The 27435-nt window shown below is 39.7% G+C and overlaps 1 protein-coding gene across 4 annotated transcripts in view; it reads right to left on the bottom strand.

Annotated features, from left to right (window-relative positions):
* The window catches only part of LOC104599437 (RNA helicase family protein), a 48964-nt gene extending 28680 nt beyond the window's left edge, over nucleotides 1-20284 (bottom strand). The window contains exons 1-6 of one of the 4 annotated variants that reach the window (XM_010261988.3): nucleotides 20145-20284; nucleotides 19972-20027; nucleotides 18975-19081; nucleotides 18820-18866; nucleotides 16175-16255; nucleotides 4301-4517 (exon numbers count right to left, since the gene is read on the bottom strand). In XM_010261988.3, coding sequence (XP_010260290.1) covers nucleotides 4301-4517; nucleotides 16175-16255; nucleotides 18820-18866; nucleotides 18975-19069 — 440 coding nt within the window. In that variant the 5' untranslated portion in view covers nucleotides 19070-19081; nucleotides 19972-20027; nucleotides 20145-20284. Of the gene's footprint in view, nucleotides 1-4300; nucleotides 4518-16174; nucleotides 16256-18819; nucleotides 18867-18974; nucleotides 19082-19971 lie in introns of all 4 variants that reach the window. The other 3 variants (XM_088901218.1, XM_010261979.3, XM_019198319.2) reach the window with 3 other exon arrangements.
* Nucleotides 20285-27435: the final 7151 nt, after the last annotated feature.

Below are 27435 nucleotides of genomic sequence, written 5' to 3'. Positions count from 1 at the left end.
CCCTCAGCTCTTCAGCACCTCTCTCTACTTCAGAGAAAATCCTGGAGTTTCTTTCTTCCCATAAAAACCAACATACTGCTACCCTCAGTCCTTTCCACATTGTCCTTCACCTTTTCATACGCCACTTGAAAAAAGGAGCAAAAAGGCCTTGCGAATTTGAAGGAGGATTCCAAGTACACTCAAAAAGAGAGAAAACCCACTCCCAAATAGACTTTGCAAATTGGCAAGACACCAGTAGGTGAAAACCAATCTCCCCATCAGCTTTACAAAGAACATACCAATGAGGGGACAAACAAGTACTGGGTCTCTTCTTTTGGAGCAGATCACCAGTGATGATTCTTTCCAGAAAGGCTTCCTAGCAAAAACTACCAACCCTAGGAGGAAATGGTTAGCACCAAACCTCATTAACAGGGAAAGGGGGGGTTACAGGATTGGTGAACTGGCTTAACACTTTAAAGGGGGCACATGAGAAAGAACCAGTATGGGTGGGAATTAGAGTCTAGAGTCATCCTTAACAGGGACTAAGAAAACATTATCAAGAAGTAGGAGGAACTGGAAAACCTATCAAGGTCTAAGTCTCGCACAGCCCTTCTCAGAACCAAAATTCCAACCAAACCCAGAAATGGAAGAGGAGGGGGTCATGAAAGAGGAAACTGACTCATTTTTAAAAACAAATAGGGCATACAAAGAAGGAAACTGGTCCTTTAGAGGGGCATTCCCCACCCAAGTTTGTTCCCAGAATTTTATGGAGTTACTTGAATTCAAATCATACCTAATAAAAGGGGAAAAACTGGTAATAAGTCAAGAATGGCTTTCCAAGGTGAAGCGCTTGTGGTCCTAGCCCAGATTCCAACATCCCATCTATTTAGCTCCAGCCCATGTATGCTTACCACTATTTTGGCCCATAATTTCTCCTTCTCTAGTGGGAATCTCCACAGCCATTTCCCCAGAAGGACCAAATTCCTTTCTCTAATGTTCCCAAGCCCTAAACCACCACTATTTTTACTCCTGGTCACCACCTTCCAGCTTACCCTATGGTCCCTTTTCTCCTCTTCCGGTTCCCAAAGGAAATCTCTCATCATCTTTTTCAATTTGTTAGCTACCTTTACTGGGATTTTGAACACTGAAAGGAAATAAATGGGTAAATTTTCTAGAGTAGCCCTAATCAGTGTCATCCTACCTCCAAGAGAAAGGTAATTCTTTTTTCCAAGAGACAAGTCTCTTCTCAAATCTTTCCACCACCGGATTCCAAAAACCCTCCCTCTTTGGATTGTCACCCAATGGCAATCCCAAGTAGTTCAATGGCCATCCTGAGACCTCACACCCTAGCACTTCTGCACTCTCCCTAATTTCTCCCACCTCCAAATTCACACCCACTACACAACTTTTTTCAAAGTTCACCTTCAAACTTGACATTTGTACCGTTTCTAAATCAAGTTTGACGAGTGCACCCAACTTACCCCTTTTGTCTTCTTTCTTCTGACACTCATTTGCCACTAATATCCAATCCACAATTTGTCTCCCCATGACAAAAGCAAATTGGTTGAGAGAAGTTACGCCTCCCAACACTTCCTTCAACCTCCTTTTTTATCAATAACACATTCCATTAATCAATCAGAAATAATAATTACAAAGAAGGAGATAAACTTTCTTATCTCCCCCAATTGAGACTTGAGCCCCCATGAATAGGAATTAGAGATACAACTGAGCCCAGAACATAGATTCCCTCGCCACCCCTTGCTTAGCTAAACCATCAGCAAACGAGTTAGCATATCTCTTCTCCCAGCTGATCTTGACTTCCATGTCTTTAACCAGCCACCTAAACTTTCTCCTTTCATTGTTGTAATTCTATAACCCAGTATTGTCTTTATTCAGCCAACCTAGAACCACCTCTGAATCACCTTCAATTACAAGTCTTCTTATGTTCATTTCCTTTGCTCTTTGGACACCTTCCACAACTGCATAGGTTTCGCTTTGAGAGAATGACCCACCCCAATTGGACCTGAGAACAGGGCTTAAACATTCCCATTCTCATCCCTAAGCACACCCCCAACCCCTGAATGCAAGGGTTCCCTCTACTACTACCATCAAAGTTCAGTTTCATAAAGCCTGAGGGGGGAGGAGTCCAAGACAAACTCAGTCCTGTTTTGACCTAGGTGCATCTGGCAATCTCCCCCCATTTCCTTCACAGATCATCCACTGTATAATCTGAACAGCTCTGATGATTTCAGCCACTATACCACCCTTATATGAATCATATCTCTCAGGTTTTCAGAACTTCTCTCTATTTTGGAGAAGATTCTAGAGTTTCTTTCTTCCCATAGAGACCAGCATACCGCAGCCCTTAGGCATCTCCACAGTCCTACCCCTTTTCAGATGCCACCTAAAAAGAAGAAGGCTCTACAAGTTCAATGGAGGGGTCCAACTACACCCAAAGAGGGAAGAAGCCCATTCCCAAATAGTCTTTGCAAACTGGCATGACACCAATAGGTGAAAACCAGTCTCCCCATCAACTTTACAAAGAATACACCTATGAGGGGGATAAACATGTCTTGGGTCTCTTCTTTTGAATCAGATCACTAGTGTCGATTCTTTCCAGAAACGTTTCCCAACAAAAACTACCAACCCTAGGAGGAATTGGTCTGCACCAAATCTCTTTGATAGGGAAAGAAAGGCCTAGGGGGCTGGTAGGCTGAGTTAGGACTTTGAAGAAAGAGGTGCAAGAGAAAGTGCTTCTGGGGGTGGGGGTCCAAATTCTAGTGTCTTCCTTTGTGGGGTCCAAGAAGATATTTTCAAGAAGACCTAGGAGACTCAAGATGTTGTTTAGGTTTGTATCTCTAACATCCCTCCTCAAGCCCAAGTTCCACCTAAACCCGGAGTTTGAAGATGATGGGATAATGAAGGAAGAAATTGGCTCATTTTTCAAGTCGGAGAGGGCATATAAGGATGGAAACTGAACCTTCAGAGGGGCATTCCCCACCCAAGTTTGTTCCCAAAATTTGATAAGGTTGCCCGAGTTTAAGTCATACCCAATAAGAGGGGAGAAAATTGGTAACAAGTCATGGATGGCTTTCCAAGGTGATGCACTTGTAGTCCTTGCCCGAATTCTAGGATCCCATCCGTTGTCCTCCAGCCCATGAATGCTAGCCACTATTTTAGCCCACAATTTCTTCTTCTCTAAAGAGGACCTCCAATAACAATTTCCCCAGAAGAGCCACATTCCCACTTCCTTCAACCTCCTTATCAACACTTCTGCCAAAATCTTGAAGTGTCCCCAACCAAGTTGATTGATCTTAAGTCATTAACCTCCAGCATTCCCTCTTTCTTTAGGATTAGACTTATAAGTCAAATTAACACCTTTATTCACTATAACTGAATGATGAAAATCCCCTACTTTTATCATACCCTAGCATATCAGATAGAAGAACATAGGGAAACCATAAGGCCTAAGAGCTCTATCTCCATCCATACTAAAGATAGACCCTTTTAATTCAAAACTCATTTTGTCTTCCTTGGTATGCAGGTTCTTGAACAAGTTTAAATAGTTTCCCCAATCTCTTCTTAGCTTTCCACTTCTCTTTGCCCCACCTTAATTTTAGAAATGCACTTTCTCCTATGCCTCTTGTTGCATAACTATAAAAAAAAATGGAGTTGTTATCCCCTTCTTTTAACCATCTCAATCTAGACCTTTGCCTCCAAAAAATCTCTTCCCTCCTAACAATCTTCTCCCAATCTTTTCTAAAAAATGTCCTTCCACTTCTATCACTTCCATCCAAAATCCCATTCTGCTCCATAATGTCAAGATCCTTCAGCTTCAAGAAGATTTTGTTTTTTTCCTCTTTTGCTGCTTTAAACTCCTCCCTGCCCCAAGCTTAAAGATTTCTTTTTAAGAACTTCAGTTTTTACCAGAATCGAAATCCTGCCCACCCCTCTACTTTACACTCTTCCCACCAGGTAGAGCCACCTTTTGTTGAATTCCTTAATTATAACAAAAAGGATATTATTAGACAATGAGGAAAAAAGGAGAACAAAAGCAAGAGAAAGAAAGCAGTGCATAAGCATTATCAATCCCAAATATAGGGCAACAAGAAATATATCGCATAAGAGAATACAAGACAACACCGCACTAGCAGAGCTAACCACCACTGATACAATCCCAATCCCAACCCTTGGCAAGACGACTATTAGCAATAGCATATAGGAATTAACAGATCATAAATCTAAATTGACTCCAAACGAAGCTTAGAAGGTGAAGAATATAAAAACAGATATAAAATAAACCAGTTCAAATAATATTTACCTCAAAAGCAACCCATCGGTCATGTATTTGATCCTTGTTGAGCTGGAAGTTGCATCCTCAAATCTAATGGAATACCCAACCTTCTGACCTAACTCGACACCACATTCCTCTGCTACACGTTTAGCAACAGTGACTGCTGCAACACGGCGAGGTTGAGTGATCCCAATAACTTTCCCATCACGGCAAAACCCCGCATTAAATAAAAATTGTGGTAATTCTGCCAGAAAATATTACCCAAGACTCTAAGTGAGCAGAAACAAAAGTCGGAAATAAAAAGTGATCAAAAGATTCAAAACAACCACCCCTAGAGGAGGATTTCTTGGCACAAGTAAAGAAAACATTTGCCATAATTGAGGACCAAAAAAAGAGCATGAAGATTTTGCTTTGACAAGTTGACAACTATTACCATTGCTGGCCTCATCTATCCATATCCAGGTCATGGGAGGAGAGGACTGTGCACAAACCTAATCACCAAGTGGCTGCTCATAGGCTTGAAATTGTGCTTTCATGTTTGTTGGTATTAGATTTTACTATTTTGCACCAAGCAATAGATCAAATGACATATAAACTGCTGCTGATCAAGAAAAAAATGGCATATAAACTGCCTCTAACATAACTAGAGAATTAAAAAATGATTATTGTTATCTGAATAATGAATCAAACATTAACCATTTTTAGGTTGGATACAGTTTCTTTTACATTAATCTTTTGGAGAATGTGGTTGGTCTGGACCTAAAGGACACAAAGTTCTGTACTGAGGCCCCACAATTTTCCATGGCCCATGTGTTTCTTATTCAGATGATCAGGTCTTACCGATATGAAATTTGGGACCCACTAAGAAAGGACCTATGCCAAAAACTGGCATGACAAGGTTACTTTAATTGTAGAACTCTTAAAATAGCCATACTACTATTTATGAACCATCCAAACATATATAGTAACTAACATAATGTTTTTTGATCAGCCATGCAAGGAATTTTATTAAAGCTTAAAAGGGAAAATAATACAACAAGAAGTTGTTAGACAAAACCCTTTACAACAAAGAATCCCACCACCCCTTTAACATTGAGCCCAAAACAAATTATGTCTGTTTACTCCTTGCTTGGCTAGTCCATCCACCAACCCATTAGCAGACCTCCTAACCCATCTTACTTGAATTTGCATTTGCCTTGACAGCATCTTGAATCGCTTGAAATCATTTCTGAAATGCCATAAAACCCCTTCAACCAGCCAGTGACAATTTTTGAATCCCCTTCTACAATCAGCCTTGTAATTCCCATTTCCTTGGCTTTTAGAATTACACCCTTCAATGGCAGCCAAAAAGTCAGCTCTCACTGAATTACCCTGATCAATAGGCCCCGAAAGCATGCCACAAATATTCCCACCACCATCTGATGTAGGACCAGCTCAGTTCTAGTCCTTAGAGAATGTATGGTCTTCTTTGATCAGAATTTTATGGTTGTTGATGGCTGTAATGGCTTCTTGAAGAAATAAGAGAGAAAATAGGGAGAGAAAGAAGAGAAAAAATACCTGGAATCACTCACAGGGTGCCTAGAATCACTCTAGGACATGGGAATCACTCACCATAGTTGGAATAATCTGAAGAAAACTCAATAAACTCCATTGCCTTTGTGTAAAACGTCCATACATATTTATACTCTAAACTCATAATAACCCTACTACCTTAGGAGTCAAACTGTTAGACTCATAATAGTCCTAGGGGTCAAACTGTTAGATTCAATAATCCTAGTAGGACTCAAACTAAGCTGTCATATCCTATTTTCAATTCAAAAAAGACTCAATAACCCTAATCCTACTTACGCAATGACTGAAATTTTAAACATAAACAAAATATAAATAGACAACCAAACCCTATTATTGGAACCTACAGAAAATTGTAATATGATAAAAATACCCCTACTGTCCAAAAATACAGAAATACATAAAATTTCATAAATTTCCAATTTTGACTCTTCAACTCCTGCATCACCATCTCTAATCACTTCCCCAATTCCAGAAGGTCCCAGATTGTCAAAACTGCTTCCATCAAAGTTGAGCTTCATCCACCCATCACTTGGAGGAGACCAAACCTCCAGTTTTTTTTTTTTTTGAAACGGTAAGGTAATTTTATTGAAGATGATAGAAGTTACAACAGAAACCTGTCCAGAAAGGGACAGGACAGAGATCAGCACCAATTACAGACACCAAATAGACTGAGTCCTAAGCAACTGCAGAACATTCGGGTGCTTGAATTCTGGATTGAGATACCCAGAAGAACAGTTTACTGACTGCACACTGCACTATCTCCTCTGGACTTTTCATTTTATTACAGAAGATTCTGTTGTTTCTTTCAGTCCAAATGGACCATAGGACAACAGCCGGAACAGTTCTCCACACCAACTTTCGTTTTTTCTTCAAGCTCCTAATCTTCCAGCAACATAATAAGTCTTTAACAGATTTCAGCATGGCCCAACAAATCCCCACAGCACTTAAGAAGTGATCCCACACCTGGGCAGCAACTAGGCAGTGGAGGCATAGGTGATCTGTAGACTCTGGCTGCAATCCACAAAGGCCACAAGAAACATCTGACAGCTGCATTCCTCTTCTTTCTAAGTTGGTTCTAGATAGGCACTTATTTAGTGCCACTGTCCAGGCTAGGAAATTGACTTTGGAGGGGCTGGTTGGGTTCCAAGTCTGCTTACTTGGAAAATTCACCGCACCTGAACTGTTAAGTTTGATGGCCATTGATTTGACTGAGAAGCAGCCATCACCACTCCACTTCCATGTCCACTCGTCTTCAAGATTGAAGTCAATGTTCTGAGCTTGGAGTGCTTCCAGCAGTCCCAAGACCTCGTCTAATTCCCAATCAAACAGACTTCTTCTGAACTGGGGGACCCAGGTCACAACATTACCCAAGATGTTATAGGACTCAGCAACCAAGGCATTTTGGTTAGCAGCACACTGAAACTGAAGAGGGAAATTCTCAGACAAAGGATTCTCCAAACACCAAGGGTCCTTCCAGAACCTGATTCTGTCACCTCTGCCTACTTTGAAACTTAAACCTTCCCCAAAAATGGGAAAATTGGAGAGGGTACTTTTTAAAAGTATTACTCTTCCCCCAAATGAAAGATATTTAGCCTTCCAAGAAGAGAGCTTTTTCTCCAATCTTTCAATTACTGGATCCCAAATAGCTGAAGAAGAGCATTTTGCACCAAGGGGTAGACCCAAATATTTTACAGGGAGAAAATCCACCCGACAAGCCATTAATCTGGCACACTCCTCCAAATTAGGCACTTGGCTGACTGGAATGATCTGACTTTTACTTAGGTTGACTTTCAGCCCAGTAACAACTTCAAACCAACTGAGAATCCCAAGTAGAGTCTCCAACTGCTCAGGGGATGCATCTATAAAGCAGAAAGTATCATCACCAAATTGGAGGATGTTGACCTTCTCCTCCCCTAGAGAGATTGCAAAACCTTCCCACAACCCAGAAACAGCAGCCCTCAAGTTAAAAAGAGAGGATTTCTGTGATACATGTAAAAAGCAAGGGACAGAGAGGGTCGCCTTGCCTCAGCTCTCTAAAACTCTCGAAGAAACCTGCAGATTGTCCATTTATCAGAATGGAAACCTTGGGGGAAGAGATGCAGACTTTCATCCAGTTCCTCCAATTTTGTCCAAAGTTCATTCTTTCCAACACAAAATCCAGGCATCTCCAATTTACATGGTCATAACCTTTTTCTATATCCAGTTTACACACCAGACCTGGGATCCCCTCTCTCCTTCTAGAGTCAATCAACTCATTAGCAATGAGAACAGAATCAAGCATTTGCCTTCTTGGGACAAAAGCACATTGATTACTGGAAATCACACCAACACCCCCTTCATCCTTTCAGCCAAAACTTTTGCCAAAATTTTGTAAAAACCATTAAAGAGACTTATTGGCCTAAAAGCTTTTAGATTCATAGCTCCTTCAAGGATGAAGGGGGTGTTAAACAGTGTGATTTCTAGTAATAAGAGAGATAAAAGTAGCATTCAAGCTTCTTTGCAAGGATGCATTTGAGTGGAAGGCCTGAAAAGCATTGAGTAGATCTTGCTTCACAAACTCCCAGCACTTGACATAAAAAAGGTTTGAAAAGCCATCCGGCCCAGGGGATTTTTCATTCTCCAGAATTATATAGTAACCCACATAATTGCAATCATGTTTTAAGTTTATTTTTCACCCAGCTGACCTCCAGAGAAGTACAGTCTTGAGCCCTAACCATCTCAACATGCAGAAAGTTATGGAGTCCCAGCTAGCTTTACTGGTCTAGTCTCATGCCTAACATGCAAGATGTTGCAGTTTTATCTAATCTATCTTACCACATCTATCTTTTGATCTTTCGCTTGCCTCTTCTTCATGTATTCACATGCTAAACTCTCTACGGGAAATTAAGGGAAAAAAAAGTTTAGAATCTTTTGAACTTCCTTCAAGGGCACAAATCTAAGGGAAAAAACAGTTTTTTTATCATTAAGGGAAAAGGCAGTTAAGATTGCTTGAAGTAGGGGTCATGGAATCATGGGTATATCATTTTGTTGTATTGAGCCTTTTCTGGTGAGCATTTGCTTCAAGTCATAGGAAGCTTCCTTACTGCTGATAAGATTCTTGGTTCAAAAGCATCATTGGTAACTGCTGTTCCACTTTACATGATAACTTGATTAATGAGCAAGATTGGTCTGAGAAACCTTTCAAGGATTCAAACTCTAATACTGTACAGAAGCAATTCTATCTATCTATTGGCAGTTTTTGATGATTTTTTTGTCAAAGGAGAAGTGAGCCTGGGGGCAAATGTCACTTTTATTGCTATGATTCCAAAAAAGCAAGACACTTTACACCCAAAGGATGTTAGACCAATAAGACTGGTGAGAAGCCTTTATAAAATCATAGTAAAGATTCTTTCTGGGAGACTGAGCAAAGTACTGCCTTCTATGATCTCTCAAAACCAAGGATCTTTTGTTTTGGGTAGACAAATAATAGATCAAATTCTGACTGCAAATGAATGTATGGAAGAAAAGAGGAAAAGGGGAGAGAGGGGATTTGCTTGCAAACTAGACCTGGAGAAAGCCTATGATTTTGTGGACTGGGATTTTCTTTTGGAGGTTTTAGAGGAAATAGGGTTTGGAGAAAGATGGTGAAATGGATTAGAGGCTACATAAGTTCTTGCTATTAATCCATTTTTATCAATGGAGCTTCAAGGGATTTTTTTTTCCAGCCAAGAGGGGCTTGAGGCAAGGGGATCCTCTCTCCCCTATGTTATTCACTTTAGTGGCAGATGTGTTAAGCAGGTTGATCTTAAAAGCAGAGGAAAACAATCTCTTGAAGGGATGGAGAGTGGGTAGACAAGAAGTGATTATTTCTCGTTTACTCTTCACAAATGATATCATCATCTTTTGTGAGGAACGAAGTGAGGTTTCGTGGAGGAACCTAAAGGAGTTGGTCCTGAAAAAAGGGCTATTACTGAACCTGCCTCTGTTCTAAAAACACCACCAACCCCTGATGGCCCTAGATTTCCTTCACTGCTCCCATCAAAGTTGAGTTTGACAAAACCTTCCATCGGGGGGAGCCACAAAGGATGGACATTGATTCTGCTTGGAGCCGAGACTGCTATTTCCTGCCAGTTGTTCACAATGGTCTCTATTGGAGCATCATCAAATATGTTCATTGTTTTTACCCATTGTGCTACCCTCAAAGAAATCACTTCTATAATTGTGTCCCTGCTTCCTTCTTTTTCAACAAATATCTTTGGTTCCTTTCCTCCCAAATTGTCCAACAAACTGCTGCCCTGGTGCACCTCCACAAGATTTTTCCCCTCTTTTTGATCCGGCTACCAACTAAATAGATGAAGAGGCTTCGAATGCTTGATGGGGGAGTCCACCTGCAACCAAATAAAGAGAGAAACCACTCCCAAATAGATGAAGTAAAAAGGCAGGATATAAGTAAATGAGAGCAAGACTCACCATTGGCTTTATAAAGGGTACACCAGTGCGGGGACAAGCACCAAAAAGACTTCTTTTTTTGAAGATTATCACAACTATTTATTCTTTCCAAAGCTATTTCCCAACAGAGTGCTCCAAACCTAGGTGGGACCAGTCTTCCCCAGACTTCTTCAGAAAGGAAGGGAATAGCAAGAGAAAGAGAGGGTTGAGCTAGGGCATTGAAAAAAGAGGCACAACTAAAAGAGCCAGAAGAGGAAAGGGTCCAAATCCAGGAATCCCCCTTTGACAGTTCTAAGAAGACCTTTTGAAGTACCTGAACTAGGGACCACACCAACTCCATCTCAAAATCTCTGAGACCTTGTCTGAGACCCAAATCCCAATTAAGTTGAGCTCCTAAACTAATAGATGAAACTAAAGATGAGGCAGTTAAGTTTTTGTACCTAGAAAGGGAGAACAGGGAAGGGAATTGGTCTTTAAGTGGTGTCTCCCCCACCCACACATGTTCCCAAAACCTTCCAGAACACAAGTTATACCTGACAAAGGGTAGAAAACAAGGAAGAATGGCATGCATGGCTTTCCAAGGTGCTGCTGCCGTATCTCTGGCCGAAATTCCTATGTCCCAGCCATCTGTCGTCAACCCGTGTATGCTCTTAATCACTTTTGTCCACAATTTGTCTTGATCCACCAAAAATCTCCATAACCACTTTCCTAACAAGGCTGAATTCCTCTTCTAAATATTCCCAATTCCTAGACCCCCTAGCTCCTTACTTCTACTCACCATTTCCCATCTCACTCTATGATCCCTCTTTTCCTCTCCCAGTTTCCATAAAAAATTCCTCATTAGCTTCTCCAACCTTCTACAGATCCCCGCAGGCATCTAAAGACCGAAATAAAGTAAACTAGCAAATTGGCCAAAGTTGATTTGATCAAGGTAATTCTTCCACTCATCGAAAGCTAATTCCTTTTCCAAGAGGCAAGCCTTTTTGAGATTCTATCCACCACCGGATTCCAAACATTCATGCTTCTAGGGTTGCCCCCAGAGGTAAACCCAAATAATTCATAGGCCACAGACATACCTCACAACCATATATTGTTGCACATTCAAATACCTCTTCAACTTCCATGTTGATGCCTGCTACACGTCTTATTGAAGTTAACTTTCAGATTTGTCATTTTCTCAAAGACTTGTATAACCTCCTTCATATTCCTCACCCAATTTAGATCACCTCCCTCATAGAATAGGACAGTATCATCGGCACACTACAAGTGAGTAATAGGCACTCTTTCTCTTCCCACTCTCCAACCTCTCACCAAACCCCTCAAATCTGCTCTCTGGAAAAGAATGCCTAGCACTTTTGCTACTAATGTGAATAAGAATGGAGAGAGTGGGTCCCCCTGTCTAATACCTTTGATGGCTGGAAAGTGGTTAACTACTGTGCCATTAACCAAAAGTGAGTAATGACATGTACTGATGCATCCCTTAATCCACTTACACCACCTATCTCCAAAGCCAAAATTCCTCATCACTTCCACTAAGAAATCCTAGTCCACCAGATCATAAGCTTTCTCTCAACCGAGCTTGCAAATCAAACCTTTCTTTTCAGATCTCTTTAGCTCCTCCACACTCTCATTGGCAATAAGGATTTGGTCAATGATCTTCCTATCCTTAACAAATGCTTTCTTTGGAATCAAGGCAATGAAGGTAGAATTTAATCTTGGGTTAATTACTCCCCTGTTAAAAAATTCATCAAACACGTTTTGGATATCCTCCTTCAAAATGTCCCAACAGTCTTGGTAGAAAGCCATAGTAAAGCCATATGGACCTAGTGCTTTAACTCTATCCATCAAAAAAACTGCTTCATTTATTTCCTCTAAGTCAAACCTTCTTTCTAACCACCTTTTTTTATCATCCTCAAATCTTGGCCGCTCCAACCCTTCCACACAAAGTCTTCCAAAGAGAGGTTTTCTAAAGATCAACTTGAAATGGTTAATAAGGGCACTAGCAATTTCATTTTGTTGATCAATAGTCCCCTTCAACTTCCAATTTTGATATGAATTTTTTCCTCGTTCTGTCATTGGCTAAGGCATGGAAGAACTTTGTGTTTCTATCCACTTCCTTTAACCATGTTTGCCTAGATTTCTGCCTCCAGGTGATCGCTTCTTTGAAAAGAATATCCTCCAATTCCTTTCTCAGCCTCCCACTCTCTTGCTTTTCTCTTTCTCCAAAGAGTTCATCATTTTCTTTTTTATCCAGCATCTCAATATTGTCAATTACCTCTTGTTTTTTCTCTTCTAGTCTCCCAAATTGTTGTGCATTCCATATCGTGATGCTTGCTTTCAACTCTTTAAGCTTATGCTGAAATTTCATACCCTCCCACTGATCGCTAGTGTTAATCTTTGTCCACCAATCCTTTACCTTCTCTCTAAACCCTTGATGACTAAGCCACATGTTCTCAAACCAAAATGGGGCTGGACTACTTCCTCTTAACTCAACCTTGGATAAGGAGATAGGCCAATGATCAGAGGTTAACCTAGGTAAAGCCATTGAGACCAACCCTCCCCAATGGGCTTCCCAATCCACTGTAAATAAAAATCTATCAAGCTTAGAACAAATTGGATTTGATTGCAGATTAGACCAGGTGAAGTTACTATTCACGAGGGGCAACTCCTTCAATTCGCAATTGTTTCCTCAACAAATCTTATCACATTGAAGTCCCCTCCAATACACCATGGTCCATCCCACAATCCCCGTATATCTTCAAGCTCTTCCCACATCTCATTCCTCTCCCTATACCCATTAGGTCCGTAAATGCATGTTAACACCCATTCAAAATCATCATCCTCTTGTCGGAATTTAAGAGAAACTATAAACTTCCCCATCAGTTCCTCCATTCCTTGCAACACATTCTTCTTCCAGAGTACCACCATACCACCAGAGGAACCCCCATGACGGTGACATTGCCCAACCTATGCCCCTAGACCTCCAGATACTTCTGGCCCAACTGTCATCAAAGGTCGAGAGCTTAGTCTCTTGCAACAGAACAACATCCAGTTTCTCCTTCTTCAGCATTTCCTTTATTATGGCTCTCTTCCTTGTGCTCCCTAATCCTCAAACATTCCAACTGATCATTTTCATCAATTCACTCTGATTTTGTAGCCCCTACCTCAACCCCCTGATTTACTTGCCCCCTCTTCTTCTACCCCTCCTCTCAGTAAACTCCCTATCTCCCTCCACATCAAGCTTTAGCCTCTCTACCTCACTCATCTTCCTTTTCTCACCTTCTCCTCAGCTTTCTTAATCCTTTTAAGTCATTAGAATCCTTCACCCTACACCCCAATTTCTCCACAAACTTTTCTGCCCTGCCTTCTTCCTTTTTTCAGCCACCAAATCTTCCCCCTTGTTCATATCTCCATCTACTGTGGTAGCATTTACCTCCTCAATTTTTCCACATTCTTTATTTTTATTTTCCTCTTCATTTCTTCCAAAGATTGTTCAATTAAATCCCAAATTCTTTCTCCCATCACTTCTTCAACTACAGCCTCATCCCCATTCCCAGTGTCAATCTCTTTTGCATCCACGGTTGGCAGCAAATATTGAGGCTGAGAACCTGGAGAACAGGCTAGAGACAGAGGACCCACATTAGTACCCAAAAACAAATTTACTGCCATACCTTGGGGGGGAGAGGACGGAGACTCTATTTCCTTTCCTTTCACAAGAAGAGGAGGATCACGGTCTTTTATAGGATGGACCTGATGGGAGCCAAATTCTGGGCAAGAATTCTCCTGTGAAAAACTTCTTGAGCTCTGCATCTTATCCCTTCCTGGCGATCCTTTTTTTTATCAGCATCAACATCAACAAATTTTATTACTTAGATAAAGAGAAATGTACAAATCAAAGGCAGCCTCGGCTACCACCAAGAAAATACAAAGACAATTTAATATTCAGTCTTACAAATGAGCCCATAAACACACTGCCCTGTTTACCCCTTGCTTTGCTAGTTGGTCAGCTAGACCATTTGCCAACCTAGGAGTCCATTGAATTATCAGCTGCATATCCCTTGAGAACCTCTTGAATTGTTTGATTTTGTTTCTAAAAAACCACGGAGCCTTCTCATTCTGTTTTAGCCAACTTATTACCATTTTGGAGTCACCTTCAACTATTAGCTTTCTTACCCCCATCTCCATAGTTTTCTGCATCCCATAAATCACTGCATTCAGTTCTGCTGTTACAGAATCACACAATCCAATGGGACCTGAGTACATGCCCATGATCACTCCACTTTCATTTCTTAAAACCCCTCCAATTCCAAATGACCCGGATTCCCAAAACTGTTTCCGTCAAAGTTTAATTCCAGGAATCCTAACTCTGGGGGATCCCAACCCTTTAGTGCCTTCCACTTGGCTGAAGTTGAGGCTGCAATTGTTCTCCAGTTCCTTGTTATGTCATCAATAGAGAAAGCTGAAAACAACTCCAGTGTCTTTGTCCAGAAAGCCACTTTTGCCATAATCCCTTCAATTAATGCTTCTTTGCTCCTTTTCTTTTCCTCGAATATACATTTATTTCCCTCCTCCCATAAGGTCCAGATTACTGCTGCCCTTGTACACCTCCACATTAGTCTTCCCCTCCTTTTTGGCCAGCTGAAAGTAGAACCATCAAACAACCTGTCCAATCTGTCTGGATTGGACAGCAGAACTGAATGCAGTGATTTACAGGATGCAGAAAACTATGGAGATTCTGGTGATCATTGACAATCCCATTACCGCTACCCTGCTTTGAATTTCTAATTGGATGTGGATCTTCTAAATTCGTAGCAGAGTTTTCTAGCCGCCCATTCGGACAAACTTGGACCTTATTTGAACTATTACTGGTCGACGCCAAACCATTGGAAGTGGAAAAATCCTGCTCCTTTGCCTCGCCACCAAACAGATTAAAGATGTTGAAATGTTTAATCCGTTGGGTGATACCCCTTATTTTGGGAAGATGTCTAGTTGGGTGATACCCCCTTTTTTATCAATTGGGGTGATACCCCTTTAGAAAGAGTAATTATAGACTGGAAGCCCCTTCCCCCACTCTAATAGATTAAAACTGAACTTTGATGGAAGCTCAATAAGAAATCTAGGGTTGTCAGGAATTGGAGGGATATTAATAGATGCTACAGGGAAAGTGGTGTCTGTGTATTCGGGGCTGATTGGAATAGGGGGCTCTGCAAGAGCTAGCAAAACAATGTGATTTTAAGAATCTGGAGATTGAGGATAACTCAAAACTGGTAATATCTTCGATGAATGACAACAACCCAGGTGTTTGGATTTTCAGATACCTAATAAGAGAAATCAAGAGCATGGAGAAGGATTTAGAAGCAAGCTTCAAATGGGTAAAGAGAACAGCAAATGGAATCTGGGAAGATTTGTAATAAGGGCTGTTAAACTTGACTTTAACTTTCTCTTCTACTTGAACTTAACTTGTAATGCTCTTTCAGTAATTAATGAATTGATTACAGTTTACTGACAAAAAAATCTCTAATACTGTATATATAACAGATGGTGAAAACAAGCTCTCTCTGTGAAATACTTGCAATGGCTCCTTAATATTCTTCACATACATGTGGCAATTGAACTTTGCAGGATAACAAATGGAAGTATTTAACTTCTCCCAAAAAAAAGATTTGAAGGTGAATATAGAAATGAATACAAAATAAAGTGGTAGAGAAAGGTATAGATATTTGCTAATGAGAAGAAAACCAATTACAAAACAATTATACTAGTCATTACTGATAAAAAAATACCAATTATACAAGTCATTAAACCCATCAATCTCCAGTAGTGCATGTAGCAACACTAAAAAAATGTTTGGAATAAGAAAGAAAAGGTCATATATTATATTTGAAGGAATACAAAACTTACGTGTTGTTTTCCCACTTCCAGTTTCACCAACTATGATCAATGTATCATTCTTTCTCACTTCCTCCACAAGTTGTCTCTCAACTAAGAAAACAGTTAAACAAATACAAATAAGAAAATTAATTAAGTTGTATACATTGTAGATGTGGCATGGTATATCAGCCATGTTAATTTTTCTATATGGGATTTCTTGTCCTCCTTTTTTTATATTAATATATTTATACTTTAACTATCAAATAGGACTAAAAAAAGAAACTCAAAAATAAAATATTCCATTGATAAAAAGAATATGCCTAAAATAAAGAAATGCTTCAACAGTAATTAAATAGACTCAAAGCACCAGGTAACAAAGAGTATTGTTCTAGCGGCTAGAATATACCTCAAAGCCATCAGAGCAATAGAACAGTACATACCTTAATGAACAAATTAGTAAATCACATGGTAAGATTTGTGTTTTTCCCTTATTTCCCCTACCCCCCCCCCCCCTCTTGGAAGCTTATAAACAACTCTACAATCAAAATTATGAATAGTCACGGTAATACCTATTTATCATGGCAATACCTTGGTTGGAGGTTCTAAAAGCAACTCTGATTTGGCTTGAGACTGTCACAGGGCTAAGAATTAATTTGCAAAAATCAGAGCTAATAGCTGTGGGGACGTTCCACCTCTAAATTCTTGGGCTGAAGAATCAGGATGTAAGATAGGGAAGCTTCCAACAAAATACTTAGGATTGCCTCTTGGAGCTAGGTGCATTTCCAAATCTATTTGGAAACTGATTCGTCAAAGAATGGAGAGAAAGCTGGCTGTTTGGAAGCCTAGACACTTGTCTAAGGGAGGGAAACTAGTATTTATCAAAAGTGTCTTCTCCAGCCTTCCAACCTACATGATGATTCTCTTCCCCATTCCAAGTGGCATGGCAAACAGAAACGAGAAGAAGATGAGGAAGTTTTTGTGGAGAGGATGGAAAGAATAGTTCAAGTTTCACGTAGTTAACTGGAAGAAGGTTTGTTCTGATGCTCTCCTAGAAGCTTGGGATTTGGGAGGTGAAAAGGGTGAAGGAGATAAATTTGGCTCTCATGGGGAAATGGTTCTCGAGAACAAACAAGGTTTTCTCCCTGTGGAGAAGGGTAATGTCAATCAAATATGGCTTCTCCGGAACAGAGAGTGGGATCCAAGGCAAGTTTCTACTTCCTATAGTTGTGCTTTATGGAAGGGCATAGAGAAATCAATTGACCAATTCAATAAAGGTGTGAGGTATGAAGTGGGAGATGGAGCGAGGGTGGATTTTTGGGAATACATTTGGGCAGCTGAGGGACCTCTGAAAGATATTTGATCTATGATGCTTGATATAGCCACAAACAAGGAGTCGTCTATTAGAGAGAATTACAAGATGTGTAATGATTCAATTGTATGGACCCCCCTTTTCAGAACAAGTCTCAATGATTGGGAAATTGATTCCCTGTCTAAGCTGATGTCAATTCTGTATAGCACAAGTCTTAACAGCAATCAGGTTGATAGAAGATCATGGCAGTGGGACAGGTCCAGGAATTTCACAGTGAAATCTATGTACAACCATTTACTTCCCCCAGGTAGAAGTAGTTTCCCTAGTTCAAGAGTGTGGTGCAGGGCTGTTCCATCAAAGATTTCTTTCCTCCTTTGGGAGGCAGTCACTAACAAGTGCCTAACTGCTAAAAATTTGCAAATGAGAGAAATGTTTGTGGACAACCTCCTGTGTGTCTTCTGCAACAACTGTTTGGAGTCAGTATGCCACTTGTTCTTTCACTGTAATTTACCTACTCCCTCTGGATGCAAGTTCCAGGCATCTTTTGAACTCACATTTGCTGCATGGAAACAGTTATGCAGCTTTTAGAGGGCCAGCAGATTTCTGGCCTAAGAAAGCCAGGGAGATTATTTTGGGAAATAATTCCAGCAGCTGTTATTTGGGCTATTTGGGGGAAAAGAAATGACAATATTTTTGAAAATAAAGCCTGTGAGGAAATCATGGTTTTGGGTAATCAAAGGGATGTTGCTTTTTTTGGCTGGTAACAAGTCCTTTGTTTAAAGGAACGCATTTTAATACTTAAATCAAGAGTCTTTTGTTTCTGTAATTAGTTTTTCTAGATCTTTTGTATATCTCCAATGTACAGTCTTGTGTTACATTGGCATTCTCTTTTGATATAATAGAATTTATACCTTACCTGTTCTCAAAAAGCAGTTGCTGAATTTCATAAATAAATATTGGTGAACGGAAAATTTATCTTTTTCTATCATATTAACCATTTTGGTTAGAGGAAAATTAAACAATAACCAAAAAAAATATGTAAAAGCTACCACAAGAAAATTGGTTTAGTTTTAATAACATCTTAGTGTGACAGTTAAGCTGGACCTGGACTAGATTCTTAATGTTGCCATGGAACAAGACAAATAAAATGTTGTCCTTCAAAAAGCCATGTCTTTTCACCCTCCAAATCGTTATTGTTATCATTATTATTTTGAAATTGTCACATGCAACACATTAGATTCGAATCGAACCCCTTGGTATTCATGATTCAAATATTCGAATTGTGAATTGTATTGTAAAACATAATATTTTTACAACATTGGTTAAAAACAAAATTATTAAGAGTAACATGAATTTAAGTAATCACCTGATGTGATAGGTAGGCTTTTTCTCTGTTGTGCAATCTTTTGCCTCCTAACAGCAGAAAGAGGAATAATTAAAACCAAAATAAATAGAGGGAAAAATAAAAAATAAAAAACTGTAATCATTAGGGGGAAACAACAAAAAAAGGGAAGGGGGAACCTGGATTCATCTTTTGGGCCATTCTTAACAATTTTCCCATTAGGTTGTTTGGTTTTGGTGAAATCTCTGGCTTCTGAATGGGCCATTGAAGGCATTTTCTGGCTATCCTATAGAAAGAAACAGAGCATGAAAGGCAAATACTTTTTGATTTACTCCAATTTATTAAATCACTAAACTGCCTTAAGAAGAAATATACATAATTCCACATTATTGTAATAGAAAGATACATTGCCACATGTTGTCATATTATTGAAGATAACATTTTATATCCCTATAAGTTATGAAATACGAGCAGAAAATGCATGAAGATGCATGTTGTGTGAAAGAATGAAAATATAAGAATCACGGGTGAAAATGGTGTAGGATATAGCTTTGGGTGACAGAAAATTCTAGCTATTATTTACAAGCCATAAGAACTGAAAGTAGGTAAAACTAAGTAGGATATAGCTTTGGGTCTAGATTGTTCTTTTGTCTTAATATGCCAAAATGTTACAGAAATTTTGCAGCCCCTGGTTTTTTTTTCCTTCCAAATTTCTACCATAGTCTGTGAGAGTGTGAAGTAAAGTGTGTTTGGTATAGAGTGTGCAGCCCCTGGTTTAATACTGTCACCGAATACTATCATCGGCAACAGTGATCAAACAGTTGGAATATTTGGAAACTTGGGATGAACCGAATTGGGTTTGTAGACAAAATAGGAGCCTAGTCATTTTCTGAATTGATGGCCAATTGGCCGTGCATAAGTGGAAAGTACTGTAGTATATCTCTGCAGAGAGAGCCTTTGAGCCAACGCGCATTAAACATTCAAGTCTAAACAAGTGAAAATGGTGTTGAAAAACATTCACAGTATTACGAAAGTGTGATCATAGCGTGCTGATAATATCAAAGAAGATTTCACAGCCATCAAACAGCAAGAGACTAATGTTGTATTGGATGTTTATTCTGGTGACTTCTAGATATCAGCAGAAGAAACTTGCGACTTGAGAACCAAAGATTTTACCTATCCCCAGCTCCGATCTACAAACAGCAGCGACTTGGCGACTTGAGAACTGAGAACTGCGAAACAACGGCGATGAAAAACAATGGCGCGGCGAGAAACAACAGCGTTGAAGATAATTTAATGATCGAAGCTTGCTTCAATGGTGAAACAGATAGCAGGGAGAAGAAACTTGCCTCACTGGTTGAAGCCCTAACAGCTTAACAGCTTTTGACCCTTCCCTCGAACAGGTGACTGGCGGAACAGAGAACCGAGAAAATAAACTTCAATGACGGAAATTTTTTCCAAACCCTTATACTGTTGGGTTTGAAGGAAAATGTAGGGGAAGGAGGAAAAAGTAAGACACCTTTACAAATCTTGTATTAGTTTCTTGTCTTTCCTTACCTTTTCCTTTAAACCAAACATAGTCAAAACTTTTGACCCGTCCCCGCCTCGGTCGGGCAAGCGGGTTTTTTTACCATTGGTCGTGGTTCGGGTAGATTTCGGGAACACTTGAAGTATGAGAATGACAGATGGGGTGGGGATGGTATTTGTAATTGACCTGTTCATAGGCCAGGCCGGGCCGAGTTCGGGCCAGGCTTTGTTTATGACTCTTTGTATTAATATAATATATTCAGGCTCAAACCTTGCAAAAAATTGGAAAATGATTTTTTATTCAATAAAAAACTATTTTATTTATATTAAAATACCTCAAACCTAAAAAATAACGAATGATCTCACTATTGCTTGGAAAAATAGAAGGCTAATAAAGAAAAAATATATTATAATATATATATTATATAATACATTATTAAGTCGGCCTTTTAAGAGAAAACCCGAAAAAAAGATCAGACCCGGTGTTTTAGGCTCAAGCTTGAACCTACGGGCTTGAAATCCTACCCAAGCCTAACTTAGATTGGGTCGGGACAGGCCAGCCCATGAACATGTCTATTTGCAAATTCACATATGCGCCTTACACAACATGCCCCACTTGCACATTTGAGAATACACTGATAACACTTCTGTTCATTGGGAGATGTTTTCCGATGCACAGTGTGGATATGTTGCGGGGCGCCCAACGGGTGCGCTCTATGGGGCACCAAAGTGATTTTGGCACTTGTTCATTCCACCCTCGTTATATTATATAATATAATGCCAAATTAGGGGTAGCCCAATTGGTGGGTGCGGTAGATGAATTGTCCAACGGTGGTAAGGTTTTGAATCCCAAATTCCAATATTGTCTTTGTAATAAAATAGGAATTATGGGGTGTCAAGCAGTGATTAATACAAAAAAAAAAAACATAATTTTAGGGTAAAATACAAAACCTCCTCTCCATTTTTGAAAATTTTGACAAATACCTTACTTTCGTCAATGAGCAGAATGGAAAACGTTAAAACGATGATCTTTTCTTTTTCAAAATGCATGGTTTACCCAATTAATGTGCATATAATTTTAATCAAATAGCTCTCTTTGCCGATATCAGATCTACTCCTCACACAGGGCACCTCACTCGTGCCTCACACGCACATCGTACCATGCATTGGGAACATCTCCCATACTTATAAGTTATTATTCATGGGAGATGTTCCCAATGCACATTGGATGTGCATGTGAGGCACCCCGTGTGAAGAGCAGATCCCATTTCCTCTTTGCCATCTTTTGTTATCCTAACTAGTGAATGACGCGTTATTAAGTATAGGGAATGAGTAATGTTAAATTTACATTGTGGAATCAATAGTGTTAAATTTATATTTATTAACATTTTAAATAATTATTAAAATTTTAATAAAATTTGATTTCAAAAAATAGCTTTTCAATATTTATTAGAGTATGAATAGTTTCTTTTGTTATGATGTGTAGAGGGTTAATGATTAATTAAGATTGATAGAATGTAGACAGAAGTGATTGTAAATAACCACTTTTACATTTTTTTGCATCTTTTTAGGAATTGATTGAAAATGGTGGTAGTGTATTGTGGGTTTTAGTAATAAATTCTTAAAAAATGCCACATGTCTAATTTAGCAGGAATTTCTCATAAATGATCAGAAAATGCCATGCACTCCCAGTCCAACCTCCCCTCTTCTTTAACCTCTTTCTCTCTCACACACATAATCAAATCTCACATAGACTTGTCTGAATATATGCTTTGTAACTTGCTTACCTTGCTTGCTCTATAAATAAAGGCATTGCTTCTTTCTCCCCCATTTGGGTTTAAAGCAAGATCTGCTAAATTCCAAAAATCAACCCAGCAGCTTATAGATTTTTATGAGAAAATAGGAATGTTGATTACTTGATTTAGTGAGTAGGAGGAGAAGGCTTCCCCATTGAAGAAGAGTTGTCCGGCGGTGAGTTGGTATTATTTCCTCCTCCATTTCTCTGCCCACTCGAAAATGAGTTAGCAAGAATCATTTATCTACAGCTTCATGGCTCAAGGGACGATGATCTTGGTTGAGTTCACTGGCAACTTCCCTGCCATCGCGTCCCAGTGCCTTCAGAAGCTCCCCTCTTCCAACAAGTTTACCTACAACTGTGATCACCACACCTTCAATTCCTCGTCGAAGATGGCTACAGTGTTCACCACACCTTCAACTCTATCTTTTTCCCTCCACCGATGGCGCTGACTGAATTCGATCTCCAACTCCGACCATCTTTTCTCCTTTCTTTCCAACTCTCTCTCTCTCTCTTCCCTTCCTCCTCATCTCCCATCGATTGACTTTCTTCTGTCACTGCCAACACCCCCTCGATTCCCGGTTTCATCTATTTGAACAACAATAGTCGCTGAGCTATCGTGACCGCCTCGTACCACTGTTGCAACTATGGTCCTCATTTTCTCTCTCCCCTCTCTTTCTTCTTCTCTTAATTCCTTCCATTTGTAACCTGAAGCCACCGCCTCTTTACTTCTACCAATCCATCCCCTGTTTTCCATCCGTTGACTAGGTTTGAATCTCTAGACTCCCACTTACCTTTTTTTTTTCTCCCATTATTTCTACATTTCTTTTTCTTCTTCCATCTTCCCTCTATAACATTTTTTTTTCTTTTATTTTATTCTCATACCTCTTCACCATGCTGAACGAAATTCCCAGTACCATCATTGGACATCTGACAATTCAGATTGTCATTCATCTCATTTTTGTTGAAACAAATATTGGTTGTTAGTGAAAAATTCTCAGACATGTTCAATTCTCCCTGACTAAAACACATGGCAGCGATTGAATTCGATATGAGAATTCCTCACTAATAGCTAGTCCACCATCATATCCATTACATCTAAAGGGTCATTGACAAAATGAAGGTATTTGTTGAAATTTTTAAAAATAGATGGGAGGTTTTTGTTAAAGTGAAATTACAGGAGAAATTTTTATGAATATCAAAAACTTAAGGGGAGGATTTTGTATTTTACCCTATATATTAACAACCCATATGGATCCATATAGGTTGAAAAAAAAAAAGAATTGCAAGTATGCAACTATGCAAGTAAGAGTATTCGAAGTGAGGTGGGGCAAAATTGGGGATCCTTGTTCCTCGTGGAACGGATATGGGGTCGAGATTTCTAGCCCTAGTGGGGTTCGGGATAGGGACGGAGGCGGGGGCATTTGAATTTGGGGTTAGGGATGGGGTATGCACAACCAGACCTCACCCCACCCCACCCCATCCCATCGCCATTCCTATTTTTGATCCTTCCCTAAGATATGGCAACTGCTGGAATTAAGAGCATTTGTCTCAAGTCTCAACCCAACCCTCCCCTTGCACTCGGAACACCATACTCACGAAACACCACCACCTTGTATTGGGAATGTCAGGCCATGAATGAATGAGAGATATTCTCAATGTGCAATTGTAATTACTTGTGGGTGTGGATGTGAGAATATCTTGTGTGTAGCATGCCCATGCCTGTTTTGTGCAAGTGATTTTTTTTAATCCATTTTCACCCTTTTATAATCATCTTCTAACTGGGTAATAATCTCACAGTGGTTCTAGATATTGGTTTCTATTCGCTTTGCTGGTGAGAATAGCTATGGAGCGGAGTTTAACATTAAAGAGAGGATTTTGTCGATGAATCTTCAGAAGTAAATTGCAGGGGTGCTTACTAGTAATGCTAGGCAATGGTAGAAGGCGATGATGGAAGTGGACAAAAAAATGGAGGTGGGTAAAAAATGTTAATATGCAGCAATTGAGGCCTACATGTCACTGGTGAAAATCACATGGGTTGAGAAAGAAAGGTCATAGCTTTTCCAAAAGCCACTGTTATCTTGGCAAAAAAAAAAGGCTCAGATCTACTACCCACCTAGTTGTTCCCACGTCCCTATCCACGAGACATAATAGCTGTATATTGGGAATATTTCATTCTTCATTCATAGGGAGATGTTCCCAATACACAGTTTGGTGTTTCATGGGCATAAATGGGGGAACATTTAGTGGGTAATAAATTGGGAGTCAAAAATACTAGTAACAATAAAAAAAAAGGTTAGAATGTAAAACATGTTTACCAAAACTAGTCAATCCTTAAGGCTGGGTTTGGTTTGAAGGAAAATGTAGGGAAAAGAAGGCAAAGGTAGGAAAATATTTACAAACCTTATATAGGTTTTCCTACATTTTCCTTAAAACTAAACATAGCCTTAATTCAGACTGTGATATTAGAATATTATAGTCTCCATTCCTACGATGATGGTTAAAGAAGAAAAGACGCTGCCTGTTTGATCACTCTCAATTCAATCAATTCCTTTTATTCACGTATTACAATGAATCCAATAATGCTTTAGGCTGCATTTGAATGAGATATAAATATTCATCCAACTAAAAGCATATCAATGGAGTTCAACATTGATTGATTTAAAATTGTAAATCATTGTAAGTATTTACATCTAAACTGTATATGAGTAATTTAATATAAAATTACACTCCATCCAAACGCCGAACAAATCTATTATATACCTAAGCACTTGGTTGGTGTACGGATGTTTTATATGCTCAGAAAATGGAATATTTCGCTTTATGAAATGAAATCTACACGAGCCTAAAAGAGAGCGTGCAACGGGATCTCGATCATGCGACGTTTGAGCGAGAGAGAAGACACCCATTTCTTTGCGTCCCTGAACCTTGCCAGGAAGGACTTCGATAGCTTCAGGTTCGGCGATGCAAGGGCACCCTCTCCACACCTTCAAGTCCGTCCACCCGTGTAGCACCATGTCTCCAATGGCAGCTTGAACTCCATGTCCGTGAACGCCGCGTCCAAGTCCACTCACCATATTCACTCGGCCTCCGGCTGGGCAATCATTGCCGCCCGGACCACCGGGATTGCAATCCACCTTGTTCTTGAAGAACCTCAGGAGCAGGTGGTCGCTGATGGGGGTTACGGCACGGAGACGGTTGCGATCCTGACACAAGGAGAACTCGCTCACTTACCCGGGGACGAAGGATGGGTGGTGCTTCAGCCACTCCCGACGTTTCTCGTCCCAGTTCTTCATGGATTTGTCGATGGTGTAGCTGAGATACGGGTCGTCGTAGAAGGTGGGAGCAGGGGGTCGTGGCGGTGGGTTAACCCCCAACCCCGAGGCGGCAATTTCAGCGCATTCCTCTGCAGAGAAGGCCTCCGAGACGGCGGTGTTTGGCAGGGTGACCGGAGAAGAAAAAATAGAGGAAGAGTTAGGAGTAGGCTCGACAAGAGACCAGAGAGACCAGACTAGTAGCAAAGCCACCATTGCTCCTCCAACGAAGAGAATGGCGTCCGCGAGGAAAGAGGAGGTTTTGGTCCGAAATGGGGTTTTAGCCATGTCGGTATGGAGCGGAGATTTCTCTAGAGCAACCATTTAAGGAAGGTTCAGAGGGTTTTCTCCTCACTGTGGTGGTTGTTTTTTTGTTTGGTCCTGCAAGGAGTGGCGTGACGATACAGTCCCTGGTCAGTTACGATTTTACAGCTAAGTACGTCTTCTCAATTTAATTGGCCCACAGGAAAATCGTCAGATTAGAATATTTCGTGCCGGGGAATTCCCTGTTACTAATACAAGATCCATACCATGTAATTTTATTTGTGGAAATAGAGGTTCCAATCCAACGGTCTTTTCCACAATGACCGATAAATTTGTATACATCCAATCAGAATCAGAAGAACAAAGTCATTTAATAAGCGTGGGTGTGAGTAATTAGAGGTGTAAAACGGGTCATGTCGTCCGGCGTCAGCGGTTCGCGCAAGTGTTGGGCGTGCCGTCTTTAGGGATAAATTGGGGGGTTGGCCCAGCACGGCTCACGGCCTAGGCCCATATGGGCCCATGCCGTGCCACAGGCCGGGCTGGCTCGTAGGCCGAGCTTTGGACCAGGTCTGGTCGTGCATCGGGCTAATGTTATTTATTTAAGAAAAATGATGAAATTTTAAAATTTTAATTTTATATGAACTTTGATGTATAAAATTGTATATATATATAATAATTAAATAAATTAGTATAATAAAATAAAAAAATATTTATTTTGTTAATATATTATTATATACTTATAATTTATATAATATTATATAAATATGTATATATATATATATATATATGGGCTGGGCTGGGCCAGGACGTGGATTGTGCTGAGTTGAGCTGAGGGCCGTGGGCAGCATGGCCCGCTTGGTTGTGCCGTGTCACCCCGGCCCATGGACCTAAAACCCTAGGCCTAACACGACTTGTACGATCGTGTCGAGCCTGGCACAGTCCGCGAACCATCATGCCAGGCCGCAGGCAGCCAAACCCAATTTACACCTCTAGGAGAGAATGAATAGACGGCTACAATAATTTAAAGGAGGTAAAGGTAGGGGACGTCGTGGTTCGTGTGGTGTGGGTAATGATATTAATTAACATTTAAGAAAAGGGCGTGAGTCCCGATCTCTTTTGATCAATCTCTTAAAAACACTACATCCACTTAAGGGTGTAAACGGATCGAATTCGAATCGGATTAGGCAATATTCAAATTTAAATCCATTCATAAATTCCAATTCCGAATTCGATTCGATATCCGACGGATATTGAAAATTAATATTCAAATTCGAATCTGATTAAATATTCAAATATTCGATTCGAATCCGATTGATTAATTATTTTAGATAATTAATAAATATATAAAATAAATCTTTATTGATATAAAATATATAAACATATAAATTATTTATATAACTTAATTGTTATATATAAATTATATAAAATATTTTATATATTATATATAAGAATTAAATAATTGATCGAATTAGATATTTATCGAATTGATTTAGATCATATCCGAAATTGATCAATTAGATATTTGAATTATCCAAATTCAATTCGATTATGTCAAATATCAATTTTGAAATTAAATTTTTGAACACCATTGACACCCCTACATCCACTAGACAAAAATTGGTGATGAGCCTTTGTGATCTTGACACATAGACAGTATCTTATCTTCCCACAAACAAGTTTTGTCATCCTGTATTGGCCGATAATTAATAACCATCTATGTTTTTAGTTTTTTTTCTTAGA

The sequence above is a fragment of the Nelumbo nucifera genome, chromosome 3, assembly GCF_055504915.1.
Source record: "Nelumbo nucifera cultivar China Antique chromosome 3, China Antique-T2T, whole genome shotgun sequence".
NCBI lineage: Eukaryota > Viridiplantae > Streptophyta > Magnoliopsida > Proteales > Nelumbonaceae > Nelumbo > Nelumbo nucifera.
Note: the sequence above shows the minus strand (reverse complement) of the source record. Positions and strands in the feature narration are given on the sequence as shown.